This window comes from Anas platyrhynchos, chromosome 3 (assembly GCF_047663525.1).
Source record: "Anas platyrhynchos isolate ZD024472 breed Pekin duck chromosome 3, IASCAAS_PekinDuck_T2T, whole genome shotgun sequence".
NCBI lineage: Eukaryota > Metazoa > Chordata > Aves > Anseriformes > Anatidae > Anas > Anas platyrhynchos.
In genome coordinates, this window is record NC_092589.1 from 106,113,272 (window position 1) to 106,133,894 (window position 20,623).

Genomic DNA, 20,623 nt, shown 5'->3' on the forward strand with positions numbered 1-20,623 from the left:
TTCCTCTGGAATTTTGCTGCCTTTCTCCTTTCACTTTCTGTTTTTCCAGTCCTTTTACTCTGTAAGTGGTTCTTCCCTCATTTAGATTTTCTTAATCTCAGCTCAGCCATTGTTAATGGCATCATTTATTATCAGGAAAATGAAGCCTCTTTCCCTGACTCTTAGCTACTGAGTGGAGGGTTTGTATGTTTGACAGCTGTCCTTTCTATTGCACTGATCAAAGACCACGAGTTTGTTAGTCTGTGATGAGAAACATTGCTCTGAATTGCTATGATTTTCTTCTTCCCAGGTTTACGTGTGATGATGTTGACTTCAACTTGCGTGTCCACAGTGCGGGCCTTCTCATCTGTCGGTTCAATCACTTCAGTGTCATGAAGAAGCAAATTGCAGTAGGAGGACAGAGATCCTTCCACATTAAATCTAAGGTGAGAACCGGCACCTCTGCTTCACTGTTGTTAAATTTGTGTTTTCTCTTTTGTACCCTGTAACCAGGAGAGCTGAGGTATTATGGTGCATCACCAGTTACGAGTAATGGGGTATGTCTGACATGTCTTTTTTGTCTTTCTTCCTGAAATCCACAATATTCTTGGTATAAATGCACCAGTTTGTAATCATTTTCTCTAAAAGTTTCAAAACTACCTAAAATATCTCTACAATTCAGATAACCATTCACTATACATTTTTTGTCTATAGCTATTTGATTACTTGTCTTCACATGATTTCATGTTTAGGAGTACCTTGGGTTCAAAGAAGAAGCCCCAAAGAATCTATAAATACAAATATAATTCTTTGAACCTCTGAAACATTTTTGGTAGCAGATATTTTTGCCTGAATGACTTTGTTTCTTATATAAATCTTAGATATATAGGATATATATCTATATAGGATATATAGATATATATATAGATCTATCTATATATATATCCATATCTATCTATATATCCATATCTATCTATATATATAGATATTTATATATACATATTTTTATATATAAATTATAAATATATTAATTTATATATTAAATTATAAATTATAAATATATATATTATATATATATATATAAAATATAGATATAGATCTATATAGATCTATAAAGATTTATATTTATATATAGAGAGACCTATATAGATCTATATAGGATATATGGATATATAGAATAGAGATGAGTTTTGTACAAACCAAAATTCAGATAAGTGCAACTTGATTGATCATGATTCATCTGTGCCAGAAATGTTTTTCTTCTTAGGTGTCTGACACTCCAGTTTCAATCTCACCTGCTCAGTACATTTGTGCCCCTGACAGCAAGCATACCTTCTTGGCAGCACCTGCTCAGTTGCTTCTTGAAAAATACCTCCAGTATCACAGCCATCGCTTCTTCCCCCTCTCACTGAAGAATTACAGTCATCCAGTGCTATCTGTGGACTGTTACCTTAACTTAGGACCACAGGTATGGAACAAAGTACTCTTCAGTCAGCTCTAGAAATGTATGGCCTATGTTGAAGCATTCATTCATAACAGCATTCAAACAATCAGATATTAAATCCTCATGTTGTTAAAATAAAATTCTTTGTCCTATAGAGATACTGGGAGAAATTACATATAAAATATAGAGAGAGCAATACCAGAGTTGTCCAAAATACTCATATAGTCTGTGAGTGGTGTTAGAGTCTCAATTAATACAAAGCACTTTTTTTGTGTTGTTGGTTTTTAAATGTGTTGTTACAATTTGACCCTTCCTATAACAAATTTCTTCCAAATGAATGTTTTACAAATGCTACCTAGTCCTGAGAAAACACTTCAGAGTATGTATGTGTTAGATTACTTATGAGTGATTTGCTGAGGCAAAGAAGCAAATACCAAGACACGCGGCCAGAATGGGAGAAGTTGACATTAGATCTCAAGAGCTGTTGACCCTCCCTAGTGGGTTTGGATCTAAAAGCAAGGTCACATTTAAACACAAATGTAGGTCAGGTAGAAGTGCAATAGTGAGGTGGTGGTATTTAGTAAAGTTCTGGAGTTTTAACCTGAGTTGATATATGATACAGTAGGATTGAAGGAATTCATGCATCTATTTTATGCATAAATATAGACATCTTGGGCCAGAGTCTCAGTTGTTGTGGGTCAACCGTCCTCCACTGAATCATGCTGATTTATGCTAGATATGGGTCTGCCCCAAGTAAGTAGAATAGCACTTTGGAAGTCAGTTCATGTGTGAAAGATTCCTTAATTTTAAACTTATAAACCCTGAAAGGGTGCTATAAATATTCCTGGTGCCCTGTGGATTGGGGGAATAGCTATAGAAACAAAGTAACTAGACAACAAGAAACCTCATATGCACATATGTATATGCACAGCTCTACTGACTTGAGTAATCCCATTGTGATGTAAATGAAATTAGACATTTTCAAAGGCTTCTTCTTGTGTCAGTCTGCACAATTACTGTATTTGCTCTTGTGTAGATAAACTGTGCTGGGTAGATCACAGAGTTATGGTTGGGGGGAGTTGTCATTACCACAGCTTTCAAACCCTATCATATCTAAACTTCATGGTAATAATAATAATGAATAATTAGGACTAATGAATAGTCTGAATACTGTTTTTATAAAGCTTTTTAATAACTAGGGGGATTTTTAGAAAAGAACTGTAACAATCACAATATTTGGAGTTGGAAAGCAAGTCTGAATGTGAATCAGGTGTGAATACTACAAGGTATGAAACCTTAGCTAGTAGTGTTATATAGAAGCCTGAAGAAAGCTATTTTACGTATGTGTGTGTGGTTTTTTTTCTTCTCTCCCAATTAGATTGCAGTTTGCTATGTGAGTTCTCGGCCTCACTCTCTGAATATCAGTTCCTCTGGTTTGACATTCAGTGGTCTCTTGCTGTACCTCTGTGATTCCTTTGTTGTAGCTAGCTTTTTGAAGAAGTTTCATTTTCTTAAAGGTGAGCTGCAGTAATTTTATTACAGACGATTTTATATCCTGGTCTCTAGGAATCTGGGTAAAAATGTGCAAAGTACTATTGTTTTTGCATTTTATATAAAACTTTGCATATATATTTATGTATATATTTATATTTCTCTTTATATGTTCTAGCATCTTTGCTGTTTGGTCATGCTGGCCCTGTACCAGTCTATGACTGTGTGACTGTGTGTGACTGAATTCGGAGTGGAGAGGCAATGTTGGATCTCTATCATTATGCTAGTGTATATGCATAACTCCTTACCTTTTGCTTGAAAACTGAGTATTTAAGATTTATGTATGAAGAATTTTCCCATTGTGTCTTGCAAGTGATATTTTCTAATTTTCAAGAGAAAATAGATGACGGATGTGACTCCATCAAAGTTTATTTGCCATCCTTTCAAATTACAGTTTCTATTTCCAATTTATTCCCAATAATCAATTTCTCCATGTGGTGCTTATGATGATGGACAGTACTGGAGACAAATCATCTGCACTGCAGGTCACATTGCTAACTTCTTTTGGATTGTTCTGCTACTGTTGTAGACACCTAATGCTCTGGGGATTTATTTTACTTGGCTATAACTGCTACTGGAGTAGGAACACTATTGCAAATGCCTTGCTGAAACAGGCAGAGTTATGGACTGCTATGTTCTTTGTTGTAGTTAATACAATTTTGTATAGATATGTGTAATAAAATGCAAATTGGTGCATACAGTGCTTTCACCTGCACATGTTACTGAAGCCACGTAAGTTCCAGTGTCTATTCTCATTCCAGACCAATGCCCACATTTTAATCAGCCTTTAGTTTCTCTGACAAGGCTGTCAGAATAATGTATAATGAAAGAAGTGCTTTTGTACTGCATTTCTTCAAGGGAGTGACAAGAAGCTATCAGTTTCAATTTGCACAAACCAGCCAATTTTTGTGCTGTGTAGCACAAAGTGTGTTTGATTCAGGATTTCTCTGTCTCCACTGGCAGCCCAATTGACTTTCTAGCCAGCTACCTGAGTGTTAAACACCACCTGACTGTCTTGTTTCTTTTTACTGTATTCTCAGCTGGTTTTGTCTTGGGTATCTCTTCCTACTTCACCACCTCTCTTTCAGAGTATTGGGTGCAGGTGAGGTTCCTCTTAATTGAGTACTTCTTTTCATAAGACAGGAAGTCATGAAAGAAATGGTATCAGAATGCCAGTCAAAACAGTTGATATTAAACCATCTCTGGTCAGCAAAGCACACAGAGCTTAATCAGCCATTATGGTGATTGTCTTGTGGGTTTAAGTGTTTTGTTGATTGAGGTTTCACTCAACGAGGTAATGATGATCAGCAGGGCTAGAACAGTAATGGATGTAGGGCATTACCTTGCTTTCTGTCAGGACGTATCACCACCTGCTTAGACTTGACATTTTTATGCTTTTTTACCCCAAGGTGTAAGGAATGTATTGCTTGTCCTGTTTACCAGATGAGTACTAGGCATCTCAGGCTACACAAGAAGACCCTGATTAATAGGGAGCTAAACGTAGCTCTCTGAAATCCAATGTGTCCTAATTTTCTCTTAAGAACATCTGTAACTCCTGTTTTGAAAGTGGTGGACATTCCCTCTGCTAAGGGGTGGTGGGAGCTGGGTGATTTGAGAACAAAGGTGATACTCACATGGGTTTCTTTTTAATTGTTTGCCTAGGTGCCACCCTGTGTGTTATTTGTCAAGATCGCAATTCTCTTCGCCAGACTGTTGTCCGGCTAGAGCTGGAAGATGAGTGGCAGTTCCGACTGAGGGATGAATTCCAGACTGCCAATGCAAAAGAGGACAGACCACTTTTCTTCCTGACCGGACGACATATTTAATAGGAATTAGACAAGTTTTCTATATAACTAGGAAAAAATTAATGACAAGAGACTAATTGCCACCATCTCACAAGATGACTTCTGAGAGGCTCTGCTTTCTTAGGAAAAACAGGACTGTTTGATGACATTGCTTATTAGAATCAATGAATTTATCCTCTTATATCCAAGTACTATAAGTGACTCTTCTTTCAAATGTCTGATGGAAGTAATTCTTGATTCCTGGGAAAGATGCAGAAAGTTATCATTGCATGTGGTAGAAATTATTTTGGATCAGAAAGAAGGTCAATGAATGCATTTATTCTGTGGCAAAAAATCAACACAAACAAGTTTATAAGCAAGAGTTTTAGAAAACTTTTTGTACATTCCCAAAATAGGAAATGAAAAACTAGGTACAGATTTTGTTTTATGAGTCTTATTTATCTAACAGTTGGCACAAAGCAACAGGTTATTGTTAGTCTTGTAGTATATTGCTACTGATTGATCCAGGTAGGTTTTTTATATGAAGTAAAGTCTATGTAAAGTATAACTCTTAAAAAATAGGAAACCCATTGGAGCCTTAATTTTTGAACAGGTACCGTACTGGACAGTTTTACCATAGAGGAATTGTGGGTTGAAATCATAAATATATGTCTGATTTTATTAGCTTAAAGAAGAGTCAAGAAAATAGACTTAATAGTGAGATCTGAACAATTAAACCTGAAAATGAAATTACCTGACACAACTGAGAATACCAAACGGTGAGACTGACCTGCAAGTGACTTTTTACACCTAAAACGATGGTGTTTTTTGGCCTCTGACTGAACTGTTGCACTGACTACAGACTTCAAGCTGGGCCCAGTGCAGTCAAAACAGAGAAGAGATGGTTCTGAAACCATCCCAATACACTTTCTGGGGATATTTTCTTGCCAAGGTGCTTCAAAAAAGTGAGAAAATAGAGACTGTGACTCAGAGGAATTTAGGTGGCAATCTAAAGACATGTTCTAGAAAGGCATGAGGCATCATGGTATTTTGTACACTCTAAATGTGAAGTCAGTGATCACAGTCCTTGTTTAGATTTTTGGAAATGTTCTCTGAGTTTTGGACATCATTTTTGTCTTTACGGAATCAGTGTTTACTTTGCTCAGTCTGAGTGCAGGAAGGATGAGTGTAGACATTGCCAGAAGGTGTGTAATATTTGGGCAATATTTCTTGCTAGATATGCCAGTCAGATGGTCATTGATTTTTATACTGATGAAATGCCATTAGGTGGCTGAAGCCATGATAGTACTGGTCTTGAAATGGAGACAGGAGTATGATTGTGCCAAAGAGCAAATTTAGGTTCCTTCACAGGGAAAAGCTAATTACAGTGACTGTAAGAGATTTAGACTGCTGTTTACAAGATAACTAGTAGAAATTGGCGTGCATGTATATTGTATTTTTTTTTTCCAGAGTTTTGCTTCATTTAAATTTTGGGAATAAAGGTCGGCACTGTTTTATGTAAATAGCATCACCTGGGCAGTTTTCGACAGTTAGTCAGTTAATTTAAACTTTTTAAAGAAGTGTGACATTCATGTCTAATCCATCCTTTATAAATAAAGCTGATACTGCATGGATATCTGTCTTGGTGATATATAGCACTGTCAAGCATACTTTTTTGGGGGATGAGGGGAAGGTTGGATGAAAGGAACTCACTATTAAAGAATTCCTGAAAAGGATCAAGAGAAAAAACAGCGTTATTTAATGGCTTGAAATGTAACATGGCCTCAAAGGTACAGGAGCTTTTAGAAGAAATCACGACTAAAGACAGAGGGTTGAAAACTCCTGTCTTGTACTCAAACAAATTATGCTAAATGTCTGTAAACTTTCCTTATTTTTTAGATGTGAGATTTGCTTTGCAAATGCTTAGACATGCATCTTTCTCCAAGATTCATCCTGAAAAAAAGCCTTAAGTATTTGTGTTGAAACAAGAAGCTTTCCAGTTTTGCTTTCAGAAGTGGTGGCTTTGCACAGTAATATTTCTCTGATTCTCACATCACTGGGAAAAATCAGAGTGCCTTCTCAGTCTAAGGGTGTGTATCTTCCCATAAAGTTGTTGACTGGTTTGTTTTGCAGTATTTCTGTAAACGGTACTCTGATAAAATATAGGTTCACTAGTGTGACTGTCGAAGTTCCTCAGACCTTTGCAACAGTGCTGGGTGCTGCTTAGCCTCTGTATTTTTTCATGGAATTATCCAGCACGCAACCCCTTCTGTGTCCCATGCTGTTAAAGTCGTGTTCAGCTCTACTAGTAATGGCCAAACCATTTGGAAAGATCACAAGCTCAGAGCTTTCCATTAAATATCTGTAAGATTAAAAAAAAAATGCATTTCAGCTTCCTGTTCATACATCAGGTTTTTATTTTTTGTCTTTGTTTGCTCGTTATGAGGACAATTCCCTGCACTGGTTAGAATGGTTGTTGGCATTGTGGCAGTCTGGGCTCTGTATCTGTGTTTGAACAGGTACATTTACTGTCTGAAACGCTGAGGATTCACACGAGAATTCTGAACCTCACATATTGAGGTTACTTGTTAAGAATTGAGGTGCTGACACACAGAGGCAGAAGCATTATGAAAAAGTAAAACACTTCAACTGCATAGTTATTTAAAAGTATTCTGCATGGGTAAGATCACTACTGTTGCAATTAAGAAATTATAAAAGTTTGGAAATTTCACCAGAAAATGGCCAAATTAAAACATTCAGTATCTTGAATTGTTTCATGTACAATTGTTTCAAGTGAATGGGGAATAGTTTAAAAGTAATTCCAGAAAGGCATATTTACTTGATTGCTACCACAAGGCTGAGCTTTAGCATTCCTAATTCAAAACTGTTCTCATGTGTGAAATTAAAACATACCACTAAATCAGATGGAAATAGTAAATTACATCCTTTCTTAACATTTTCTTTTGGTATGACATCTTCAAGATTTTCACAAAATGCAGCTATGGGTGGGCTGAAACCATCATATACTTAAGTAACGTCTCACTTTTAACCTTTTGTTCTGTGAGTTACCTACCCACAGTATCCTGCTTACAGGATAGGGGTCTCGGACCTAGCCTCACCAGACATGTTTCCTGATGAAAAGGAACAGGTACAAGTCTATGGGACCCTATGACATGCATCCCAGAGTCCTGAGGCAACTGACTGGTGGAGTTGCCAAGCTACTCTCCATCCTATTTGAAAAGTCATTGCAATCAGATGAAGTCCCTGGTGCCTGGAAGAAAAGGGTAACATCACTCTCATTTTAAAAAAGGATAGAAAGGAGGACCTGGGGAACTACAGACCAGTGAGCCTCACCTCTGTGCCTGGGAAGATCATAGAATAGGTCTTCCTGGAAGCAATGTCAAGGCATATGCAAGACAAGGAAGTGATCCAAGACAGGCAGGAAGACTTTACCAAGGGCAAATTATGCCTGACCAATCTGGTGACCTTCTATGATGGATTGACTGCATCAGTTGACAAGGGAAGACTGATCGATGTCATCTATCTGGGCTTCTCTGCAAGGTCTTGTTTTTATTATATCCTGCTATAAGACTAGATATACACCTCTTGTGTGACCAAAATGCAGTTACTTCCCTTCAAATGACCAGCTGTGCACCTGACATGGCAGAAGAACACAGCACTTTGTTCACATGATGCCAAATATTAATGGTGAATAAGTCAGGGAGAGCAACTCTCCAGACCTCTGTACAAAAATTTTTTCATCCCTGACATAGTTACAAGCAAAAGTCCCTTAATCTGTAAGCATTCAGATATGGGGAACACGTGGGGTTTTGTGTCCAATTGAGATTCTGAGGTGACTGCAGTAATGCAGATAAATAATCATGATAAATAAAATCAAATCTGTTTGGGTGGGACTGGCATCTTGTGCTGTACAAAGTACAGCAGCTTCTTTGTGCTGATGTTTTTTACCAGGTCTGCACAGGGAGGTAGGGAACCTAGGTCCCAGCTCCACCCTGTTTTTGTCTTGCCTGTTGTGGGAGGGTCCATTACAGTGACCTTTGTGAGAAAAATTAGCCCACATTCATGCAAACATTTATTCTCTCCTTTCTGACTTTGGATGCAACAAGAAGATAGAACTCTCCATCACATGGATTGACTCAATAATGTAATAGGAAACAAAATGAAAGGCAAAATGGAATTGACAGCATGCTTTTACAGACCTTTATCCAGCCCCTGCCTTCTTCTCTAGTGCCTTCCATGCTTGCTGGCTTAGTCATCCACCATTATCACCTGCTGATAGTATTGTTATCGTGTTCAGTACTGTGTGTCAGGGGGTGAAGCATTTTATGATTCAGCTTCTGCAAAAGACAGTATCCAAATATAGAGAAGGTTACTGGGAAGGTGACATTATTTTCCTTCTTACCATCTCTCTCCACTATCAAAAAACTCTTCACAAGCACTTAAGCACTAATGTCTGGCATTTGAATAGCACAGGCTTTACAGATGATTTGAACGTTACAGGATGTAAGAGATTTCAGCCTCCTTCCCTTAGTAAGCACCTCCTGGTGTTATGGGGAATGTACAGATCTTGGCTCCTACGCAGCATCTAAAAGCAGCTGCTAAATATATCAAAGGCTAGATCTGTGATACTCTGTGGTGATAGGTGTCAGTCAGACAAAAAGAAAGAAATACAAGAGAGATAAACCCAAAATAAGTGTCAGGGGAGAAGTTACAAAACGGAAAATGGAGAGCAAAGGAAGGGGGGCTAACAAAGGAGACAGAAGAGCCTCTGCATTTGCCCCTCAGTGTACAGCTTCAGTAGTTCATCAGCTTTCACTGAAATACCGTAGCTATGCTGGTGAGAAATAAAATTCATATTATTCTTTCCTTTTTTCCTACCTCCTTAAAGACCCAGGTCTTCATTGAAAAGCAAACTAATCTCATATATCCTCTGCCTGTTGACTGCCTTCCACCCCTTATATCTGTTCTGCTTTTCATCTGAAAAAGAAATGTCAGCAGTTCTGGTCACTGGCAAATGCTTTTATAACATTTCCTGTTTTGGCAGCCCAAAAAGTAAGCACTGATGGTTGTAGAGGAGACAGCTCAGGGAGTTTTGAGGCATTGTCCATTTGCTGGCATTGCCCACTGCTAACATATTCTTCAGTAAAAGAGAGAGGGGATGTCAAATGTAACAGTGAGAGTCCTGCTCAGTCAGAAAAAGACTTTTGGAATTGACTGCCTTGATTTTTAGAAAAGCTTCATAAAGCTACTTCATATGCAAATGTTGTTTTGATTAAAATCATCAAGAAAACTGACATGTTTGATTTGCATAGTAGCATAAACAGAAAGAAATTTCTTTGTACTTGTTACATCAGTGATGTATTTTAAGCTCTGAACATATTAAGGAGGATTGTTCTGGCAAAGTGCATGCTGAGGTACTACAGAAAAAGTGTAGGGGCATTGCTATCAGCAGCTGAAAGATTTCCTTTTACTTAGAGACAATGGGATTGACACAAAAGCGAGTTTTTACTTCTTTCTGCCTGTAGGGACCCAGTGACCATGGAGAACTGCTGTTTGCTCACAGGGTATTGTGGTAACCACTGGATTCTGTATCGACACAGCAGATCATTCTGTAATCTCACAGAATCTGGTTTTGGTGATGGTGTCATTTTTTTCTATTTGAATTTTATTATTGTAAATGCCCCTGGTGTTTCAGCCAAAAATGGCATGGATCTTTCACAGACTAAATGGCACCTGTACTGGGGCATGATGGCAGCCCTGAGTACCAGCCTGAAGTCCCCCACTGGGCTCCTGTTCAAGCCAAACCTGCAGCATCTTGAATCTTACCTCTGCCCTAACTGAGTGTCTTTCATTCCTTTTTCTCTTTGGTATTTGTATAGCTAAAAATCCCAAACTCTGTTGCTATTTAATTTTCTTTTATTTGCATGGTGAATCTCCCTGGCTGAAAGAGATGACAGTTAGAAAACCCACCAATGTATCTCATGTATTTACTTAGTCTGCACATTGTACATTGCATTTGCAGTAACCATAATCGGAAACAGTGTCCAGGGAGAAAAAACAAGTGGTGTACATGCAAAGCAGGAGGCTTACTACTTGGCAGTTGTGTAAGGCAGATTTTATTCTTGCTTACTTTACAAAGCCCCTATTTCAAGGGATTGTAAATTGCCATGGCTGTTTATGAGATAGAACAAAGAAAACAGAGAAAAGCAGTTCCATATGCTGTGTTCATAGCAACTCTGGCTATGTGAAAAGGCTGCGGAAAGTTAAACTGCTCTAAGAGAGTGGCTCTGTCCCAAAACAGCAGAGTTGTAATTGTATTTAAAAATAAATTAAATTAATATTCAATGAGCTTCAAAATAACTATTAAAAGAATAGTTATTCTATTAAAAATAAGAAGACAATCTTATCAGCTTAGAAAATAAAGTTTACACCATGGCTGCAGTGAGCTCATATTACTATTTTAAATATTCTGGGGTGACTACATTTTTTTTTCCTTCTCATGACAGAGCACTTACAGATGCTGTTTATAAAAAGAAATTGGCTCCTGTTTGCCCTTTATGATCATGTAATGAAATCATTAGGCTATGTTAAAACTGACAGAAGACTTCTTTATATGCTGCATGATTATCCAGTGAAACTTGCTGATATAAGATCTCATAGAGGCAACAAGCTGGGTAGGAATCCAAAAGTGGCTGCAAAGCTCACATGAACATGAGCCTGAGAATATTTTCTGTGACTTCTGGGTCAGTCCCAGTGTGTCTTTGGTTAGAAATACTAAGCATGGATGTAGCAGGAACGTTGTAAAGTCACGGAGAATTGGGAGTGGAGTGAGGAAAAGGAGCTGAGGCCTGGGGTTATAGGGAGTACTGGGAGGAGACTTGAGGAGAGAAAGAGACATCAGCCTGGCTGGGGAGCGTGGAAGCAGAGGAGGTGGGAAGGGGAGCAGCTAGTGGCAGTGGTAACCTTGGGAAAAGGCTAGGAACCACTGTCTTAATTTACGGAAATTAGAGACATTTTCACCACTGATTATTATTCCCTTTATGGATTTCTTGATCAGAAACCTCTGGTGTCGGTCAACCTTGAACATAAGATGCCAACTCTGACTATGACGAGCATCAATCTAGGGGTTGCTGGGTTCACCTGTTCCATGGTAGAAATGTTCATAGATGTCAGGGCTTCCTGGTGAAAGCAGAAAAATCCCAAAGCCGGACAATGCACAAGATGACAAAGGTTTCAGATATACAGTGAGCTGGGAAAGATGTACATCCACTTCTTGAAGAATTTATAAATAAATATTATGCAAAGAATTATAATGATTGAAACAATTACTGATAGATTGTTATACTTGCTCATCACCGTTTGAAAGCCAACTTAACATAAGAACTGGGTGGTACAGTGGAAAATTACTCCAACAAGCAGTGGTTCCTATCTTTCAAGTGCTGTGAATAGACCTTTCAGCAGAAGCAGGAATGCCATTGAAATTCACTAGGTGTGGCATTTCCCTGCTAAGCAGCAATGAGGAGAATTGTATTGAATTTCCTTCCCTGAAACTGCTCCAGAAAGAAAATGTGATGTGTCAGATAGCTAATAAATGGGTTTCTGTGCTCCCAGTCTTACCATTTTCTGTACAACAGAAGCCAGTAACTTGAGCATCCTGGTAACTTCAGTTCTGTTCTCTTTTCTCTGGGAAGCGTTAGCCTGCAATTTTAAAGTGACATAACTATTTGGCCACCTCAGATTCAGAGTTTCTAATGTAAATCTAAGTGAGCATCATTTATTTTGAAAATCGGCTCTCCTTCAGGTGTCTTCCAAGTCAATGTCCTGTGATCCTACCTCCTATCAAGTGGAAGTCTGTCAGGCACTGGCACCAGTGGGCTGGAATGGCAGAGTTTCAGGGCAGGATCAGGGCACAGGGGGCAGCAGGAGGCTGCCTGATGACACAGGAGGGATGCTGAGGCAACGTGTTTCCCCCTCAGCTGGGCTGTCTTGGGCTCTTCTGGAGACCCCAGAATAAATCATCTCAGGAACCTGTTTCAGGCCTTAAAAAGCCCTGCATGGTGTAGTTTGGGATCAGGAGGGTGACTGAGGACACAGCTGAAGCTGATGTAGCTCTTGAAAAAAACATACTGTCAGACCACAGCTTGAGATGGTGATACCCTAATCCTCGAGCTCACAATGCCTGGTGGACTGCCAGCTACTAGAGAGGGCTGCCCCTCTTCTGTCCTCTCTACCATTACACGCTACCAAGCTTAGTGCCACTTGCAGTGATGATATACCACATGCTGGCTACAGGCTATTTCTCTACTCATTGTTATATTTCCAAAGTTTTATTTTTCCATTGCTTGTTTCCCTACTTCCTGAATTTGCATATAGCTTAAGGTGAAATATCAAACATAGCTGGGTGCACTTGTTGATTCGATAATCATTATCAGCTCGCAGCTAGTGCTGGGTCTCTCCTGCAATAGCTCCCTATAAATAGCACATTTCATTATGTAACACTGGAAAGATTTAGAAGGCTTTGCCTGAAGTCACAGATGTATCACCACGGTTCAGATTTTTCAATAATAATTTTATTTCACCACCTACTGCAACCAGATGCCTTATAAGCAGAGGAATTAATAAAATCCAAGCCAAAGGTTATGATCCTGAAAGCATAAGAGAGCCATGAATTACTGGTCAGTTCAATTTCAAAGTCTCTCTAGGCCTGATGTAGGGGATGAAACTGCCAGTCAGTTCAGTTGCCACATATGATTTTAGGCCACAGCTCTGCAGTCCCCTCGTACAGAAAGAGATATCACACAGATATTGGTACAAATTTGTCTGAAGCTACACAGGACAAAATTTGTAATAATTGTATTTTACTTTATGGTATATAACTAAAAAGAATCATCAGACCAAAAGAAACTAATTGAAAGGAAAGTGCCCTCTTTCCAACTTTTTATTGCACAGAAGAATAGAAAAGCTGTGCGGCCTGCACATACGCACAGTTATAATTTTGGAGCTCTGCAGTTGTGTAGAAAGGCAGAATTAGATTTTAACATTAAAAACCTGTCTTGAAAACAAAATTAAACCATTAAAGTACACACTAAATATGATAAGCAATGGTAATAAAGTGTTGGCAGAGTGAGAATTCCTTATATTCTTTTCACAGAGCGTAAAACTCAGCAAATAGTCTGACCATAAAATCGCGTATACAAGTAAGACAGACACCTACTGTTTGGAAGTTCATTTGTTTGTCAAGCTCTAATTTTTCACTGAACTTTATGACTTAATTAGGATACTTGAGGAGTCAGTTGCAAGGAAAGTGTGCTCTGGTTTACTGAGCTCATGTTTCTTGCTCTGGCTGTGCTTCCAAGAACTTCAGCAGGTAAAATTAGCAAGCAAACGCAATCACGGGGAAAATATATTCTCTGGAGCTTTGTTGTCAACAGCTAAAACCTGAAGGCTGCATTTTTGTATATGGCTGAAACCAAGGCTAGTTTTAGTAGCCTACGCAAAGAATGGGAGAAAATGATCAGCCCAGGATGTCGTCTGAGGATGAAGAACAGCCTGAGAGCCCTACTGGCTCCCCTTGGTCTTGGGTAAGATCTTATGTCCTAAGGCTACATAAATAACATTTTAAAGCTCTAGAAGAAAGTAACAGACTGTGCTCTATAAACCTAGGTAAAACTGAATATAATCAACTTTTTTACTCTTACAGAGAAGTTTGTGTTTCATTACTTATTAGATTTCCTATTCTATTTCTACCTGAGATATTAAAAAAAATAAATTAAATGGGGAAAACCTATTGCTCCTATTGTGTATGCCAAGTGCTGCAAGAAAACCTGTCTGATTCCATACTGTTTGCTGTCTTATTGGCTGTGTAAAGCAGCAATGTGGAGGGGTAGATTTTAGGTATAATGGAGGGAAAATGATGTAAAGAATTGTGTAAACACCTGCTTAAGAGGCATCTTTTAAGAAGAGAGCCAGTGAGACCTCTATTACAAATACAGAAAAGCTTTGCCATAATTTTTTAAGATAGAAATTGCCTTAATATAAGACATTCTGTACTAATAGTCTAGTAGCAGTGGCTACATAGGACTATGGTTTAAGGTCTGGGCTTGATGCTTTATGATGCTGGACAGGCTGTGTGTCAGTGAAGTTTTCTGCTGAGAAGATAAAGGATGCGTTCATTGCAATGGGGCTTTGAACTGAAACAGGAACAGCTCTACTGAATAATATGAGAACTCTGCAAGTGTCAGGAAAAGAGGGGGATATAAAAACAAGGGTTTCAATTACTTTTTAGAAAGCATGTTTACTACTGTAGTAGTTAAAAAAAAGTATTGAAATTAGTTTTTTTGTTTGTTTGTTTTCATTTCATAACCTTAAGTTTAATTTTCTTTGTACAAACGTATACATCTATGATTTTTCTGAAAAAATATCAATGTTTGATAACTTCCTGGGAACCCACATGAAATATCAGTTATATGCTTACAAGCATATTTGTGCCTGACCACAAATACTTAGAAACTATTTCAAAGTCATTTCTTTTTGAAAGTAAAAGTATAGAATAAACTGTTTTAGGTGATAATAGAATTGTGGATTTAAAATAGTTCATCACTGGAGGAACATGCAGGGAGGATGAAGAGGAGTACCAGTTGTTCTCACTATCAGTCCACAGGATTACTGACAAGTGACAGGACTGGTGTGTTGGTGAATGTCTATCTGGGTAGTAAGATAATTTATAGATGTTGATTTCTTAACTAAGAGTAAGTGAAAACTCTGTTTTCAGTGAAAATCCCCTGCAGACTGACCAGAATGGAGGCTGGGTAGATAGAGATACTGAATAGTTAGCAGGTGGTTAGATCTCTAAGGAACATCTAAACTATATTCAGTTTGGTTTACAAATAAGGCAGGGATTTTTTTCATTTTTATTTTTACTTCAAACTTCAGTAGATTTCTGGCTATGACTTTTATTAAAAAATTGACAATTGCATTTGTATGATTTGTACTTTAGTTTAAGTTTTCTTCTCTGAAATTCTTTCTCATATATGTCTTTTAAATTGTCATGGGAAATCATGGGTCCCACTGCTGTGTGGAACAATCCATTCTGCAACAAATATGAAAGTTTCATTGCAAGTTAAATAAGCAGTGTTATCTAGCATATAAAGCATATTGGATTTCTGATAGAAATAGATGTCCTAAAGATCATTTGAAACTGTTGCTGCTGGCCTTTAGGAGTTGCTGACTCTAGGTTTCTGCTAAGGACTTCAGAGAGGAAGACCATTTCTCTCCATAGATTTACTTGTGCTTCTGTGTGTCAGCATATGGTAATTAGAAAACTGTGGTCCCTGAAGATGAGGACTGAATACCTATATCTGAGAGTTTTAAGAGCTCATAATAAGAGTTCTTCAATAAAAAGTTTCCCTAGGTATGCAAAGATAAATATATGCGCCCTCAGATTAAACTTTGAAATGTAACATGCGATTAAAAAATTACATGCTTCTAGAAAGAAAAATGTTCTTTTATAAGCATATAGGCCTCAAAGCACTTCCTCTGATTTACCATGGCATTGTAAAAGGACGACACAAAAATGATTTCATACAGGCATTTCCTTTCCCTGAGGGTATTGAACGTGATTGTACACTTCTCTCCTTTCTATTAGAGGAATAAAGGAGAAGATATGTAAAACGTACCACAGGCAAAGAAATTATGCATCACTGAAAGAAGCCAATGTATCACGGTAGGGGTGGTGGTGCTGTAATTTAGACCTGAAATAGAAAGATAGTAATGAAGACAGCTTTATGGTAATTGCACAACAGATTAAGCAGAAGGAAAAAAGTTACCTTAAAAACCTGCATAACCAGTTCAATCTCCTTTTTTTTTTTTTTTTTGACCAGTGACTGGCAATGTGTCAGCACATGAAGTTTCAGTAGAAAATTTTGACTAACCTGTGTGGTTGGAAGTGGGATTCTTAGGAACAGGATGCTGCTGGAGCAGCACAACCTGTAGCCCAGGTTGCAGCTGGACTGCATCAGCTGTGTTATTCTTGTGTATCTGCCTTTCTAGACCTCCTGTGAAAGTAAGATAATTATATATTCTCTTTAATGTTGTAGCCCATTGCAACAGCTTTGTATTTATAAATGCAAATCCTTTAGCCTACATTTGCACCAGTTGAGCCATATCTAAATCGGAAGAGGCTTATACATGTTTCAGTGCTATGTGCTAGGAAGAGCTTCTTTCACAGGTCTGGTGAACTTCGGGAAGAGCAGACCTATAGTCCATCCCTGTCCCCTGCAAACACATATAGGCAATATCCCCAATATACCCTGCAAAAGTGGGAGCGAGTGGTACCTGGCAAGGTGAGAAGTCCATGAAGAACAGAAGGTAGCCAGTCTACCTCAGGAAAATGGCCTGGTGGGCATGGAGGAGTGAACCAAGACAGTGGTGTGCTGCCAGCCTTCTGACAAGGTGGGCCCTTTCCCAGTCCCCTCTTCCTGCTGGTGACAAACCCTCTGCAACCGATTAGTGGCCTGCGGACAGGGATAGTGTCTGCAGGCATCTGACAGGCTGTGCCGTGCATTACTGGTGAGGAACGCACCCCAACCTCAGCAGTAGCACAGGGCCTGCATCAGTCTGGAGACCTCAGCTGAACACAGAGAGTTCTGATTCAGCACCCAGGAGGGCTGCTATCATCAAGCACCTGCAGAGGCAGAAAGTGTATTTTCCTCAGACTAACACCAAAGGAAAGACACAGTTACTTTGCAAAGCTAGCTAACTACAGCTTTTCTGTAGGGCCTGTCTCTGATGTCACCTCCAAAACCTGCTGCTCTCATGTGTCCCAAAACATGAAGGAACAATAAAATCTCTGCAGGGTAGTGACATGGCCACCATGGGTGTGCGCTGCTTTCTGAGCCAGCACCTAGGTGCTGAGTGAGGGGAGATTGATCAACTTGGGAAAGCTCTTGATAGTCACAGGGGACCCTCAAGGGCCTTCCTGAGCAGCAGCTCAGGAAGCCTTCTGAGGTGTCACAGTGAGAGACTGGGTGGTGACGCTGAAGTAACAAGCGTGGTTTATGCCTACACAGCACCAAAACACAGAGACCAGGCTGTGCATAAGAACTGCGGTGCTGGGAAGTTGGGGTCAGGACGAGTGTGTGCTGGGCATGGAAACCTGACTGTCCAGGAAGCGCACGTGGGGAGCATGTGGCAGGAGCAGGGCAAGGCCCTTTATTCCTGTGATTAACTTGTTTGGATTCAACTTTTTTTTTTTTTTTTTCCTGTGGTTTCATCCATTCAGTCAGGGGTTTTTGAAAGATGTGCTTGAAATCTCAGTGTTCTGGGGCAGGCAGCTGTCTTGTGAAGTGGAGGACAGCATGAGGCTGTTTTTGGGAAACCAAGTCAGGTGTAGGGTTGCATGCTTTCCAGGGAGAGCCCATAGGGATGGTTTTGTACCTGGTAACTAATGAGATAGCGTGGCATATGTAGATTAGCTAACAGATGCTGTAACTGCTGTTCATGTTTAATTACAGAAGCATGTAGGAAGCACATTGAAAGTACTCACCTAACCTTCATTATCACCAAATTTTAGAGCAGAGCTGGGCCTGTCAAAGCACAGAGGACACAAGGATCTATGTGAGTTCTTGTATCAAACACAAACTTCCTCTACAGCCTTGGGCAATGTCATGTTTTATTTTGCAGAATTTCCATCTGTTGTAGGGATCTCTGTCGTGAAGTCCCAGCTTGAGACCTTCATGCTCAGAGGGACTTCGGCAAACTTTACCTGAGCTGCATGGGCTGAGCATCTGTGAAAACCTAATTTTTTAGGCTAATTTAACCTGAGGCTTATATTGTCTTTTGAGATCCTTCAGGAGAAGCCTTCTAGAAATGCAAAGCATTGCAGCAGTTGCCATCTGCTGCCAGTTGATGCAGCCTGGGCAGAGGGGCTGGTCGGCTCCTCAAGGGCAAGTTTCTGTGCCTCTCCAGCTAGTCTCGGATCAAACACTGAGTGAATGATAAAATACCCTAGTTTCTCCAAGGCTGTAGCCTTCTCCAAGGGAAGCTGAGCCCTGGAGCAGCACTGGCAGTCGGCTGGGGAAGATGCTGGGAGGCAGTGTCCCCAAAGCACTGGGGGCTTTGGAGCAAGGCTCAGATGCTGAGGGAGGTGGGCTTCATCAGTGAGAGGCAGCTACAGGAAAAGAGCTGCCTACAAGGAGAAAATTTATTTGCTTTTAAACATGATAATTCTGTTATTTACTCTGCTTTGGTGTTATAGGCAGATTACTGCATTCAAAGGCCCTAAAAAATCCAGTGGGTTTTCTGGGCCTGAGCAGAACCCAGGTCTTTCCAGCAACAGGAGCTTATTTTCATGCCATGCCAGGCACGTCTGTAGTGGCAGACCTGTTTGCAGACCCTTGCTCCCATTTCAGAGGATGAAGGATGTATTCTTGCAAGAGGAAATAAGGGTAAATAATGTTCTCTCTGTGGATCAAGCACATATGCTGCCTTCCCACCTACAGAAAAACAAACAGTAAATTGAATCCAGACTGTGCACTCTTCTCTGCAGTGCCTAGAGCACCTCTCTGGGAGCTGACTGAAGACTGGATCCTTCTGCACTTTGTTCAGAGCAGACTGATGGAGGTCAGCAGTCCCTCTGTATCTGGAGATCATGTCTCAGAGAGACAGCCCTGTCCTATTATAGATATGAAAGTTCAGCTCAATACATAAGGACCAAAGGATGTGAGGGCAGGAAAACAGTATGAAGGTTATCAGCTGCCTCGCCTTCCAGTTCCTGTCGCCTACACTGCTACAAGGCTTCTTTCTTTGCAGGATGAGTAATGCTTTAATAACACAAGTTGATCTTAGGTTGCCATAAATGCAAACAGAGTATTAACCTCCCTGTTTCCAGTTCTCCTTGGAGTGATCTGTGACAGGTGACTCTCACTTGCAGCAAAACTTCCCACCATTTAAAGGTGCAGCCCTGGCTGAATGGCTGAGGAAAACCTACACCAAGTTCTCTGCTGCAAGTGCAAAACACTTCTAAAGGTGGAGGAAATGAGAAAAACATAATTCAAACAGGATGAAAGCACAAAAATGTCTCCAAGAACCAGGGCTGCCTTAAAATATGTGATTTTTAAAGGCTATGGTACATATTTGTTTCTCGCTACCAACTTGGGAACAAACAGTCTTGTGGATGTCATCACTTTCACAGATCTGAAATAATTAAGAAATTGAGAGAGGAGCTGCATATGTGGAGGACTACAGACAGGTGTGGAGGTGAGAGTGGAAGCTTGCCCCTGCAGTAAGGCAGCTGCAAGAAGAGAAGGGAACATTTTACTGCAAAGGTCTGAACCTTTGGACTCATCTGCTTAGTGAGCAGAAAAGAAAACAGCAAAAATGCACGATGTGGCTGAAAAACTACAGAACTAAGCATTTCCAGGGAGCAAAGTTTATATGGCCTTCTCTTGTAAGTGCATCCTCTTAATTTGAGGAATTTCAGAGGCGGATGGGCTCCTTCTGTGAAACCCAGTTTTAACCTGCACAGTCAGGAAAACATCAGCTGCCAAGTCAGCTTTGGGGATGAGTTAAAGGCATAGATGCTCCTACTGCTCGATCATTTGTTTTGTGAAAAGGAGATATTAAAAGCTTGGATTCAGCAAAGGAATTTTGGTATCAGTAGCCACCCTAGCAGGAAAATCTACCACTGTTTTTCTGAGGAATTATACATGTGTGTGTGGACACAAAAAGCAATTCCTGAACCTGTATCTCAGGCACTCAACCTATGATCTGGATCGCTCAAGCTGAAGCCAGCACTGTCTATTGCACCTTCACCACTGTCCTCAAGCTCTCCATGCACTGTGTCCTG

At 39.7% G+C, this 20,623-nt stretch overlaps 2 protein-coding genes across 6 annotated transcripts in view; both read left to right on the forward strand.

Moving 5' to 3' along the window:
• The window catches only part of GREB1 (growth regulating estrogen receptor binding 1), a 95,284-nt gene extending 88,892 nt beyond the window's left edge, over nt 1–6,392 (forward strand). For all 3 annotated transcript variants that reach the window (XM_027455240.3, XM_027455242.3, XM_072036438.1), the window contains exons 30-33: nt 290–425; nt 1,247–1,447; nt 2,802–2,940; nt 4,637–6,392. In XM_027455240.3, the coding sequence (XP_027311041.2) occupies nt 290–425; nt 1,247–1,447; nt 2,802–2,940; nt 4,637–4,800 (640 nt within the window). In that variant the 3' untranslated portion in view covers nt 4,801–6,392. The remainder of the gene's footprint in view (nt 1–289; nt 426–1,246; nt 1,448–2,801; nt 2,941–4,636) is intronic.
• A 7,802-nt stretch (nt 6,393–14,194) lies between these two features.
• LPIN1 (lipin 1) overlaps nt 14,195–20,623 on the forward strand; it is a 76,600-nt gene continuing 70,171 nt past the window's right edge. Inside the window, exon 1 of one of the 3 annotated variants that reach the window (XM_038176802.2) lies at nt 14,195–14,360. In XM_038176802.2, the coding sequence (XP_038032730.1) occupies nt 14,280–14,360 (81 nt within the window). In that variant the 5' untranslated portion in view covers nt 14,195–14,279. The remainder of the gene's footprint in view (nt 14,361–20,623) is intronic. The other 2 variants (XM_038176799.2, XM_005010582.6) reach the window with 2 other exon arrangements.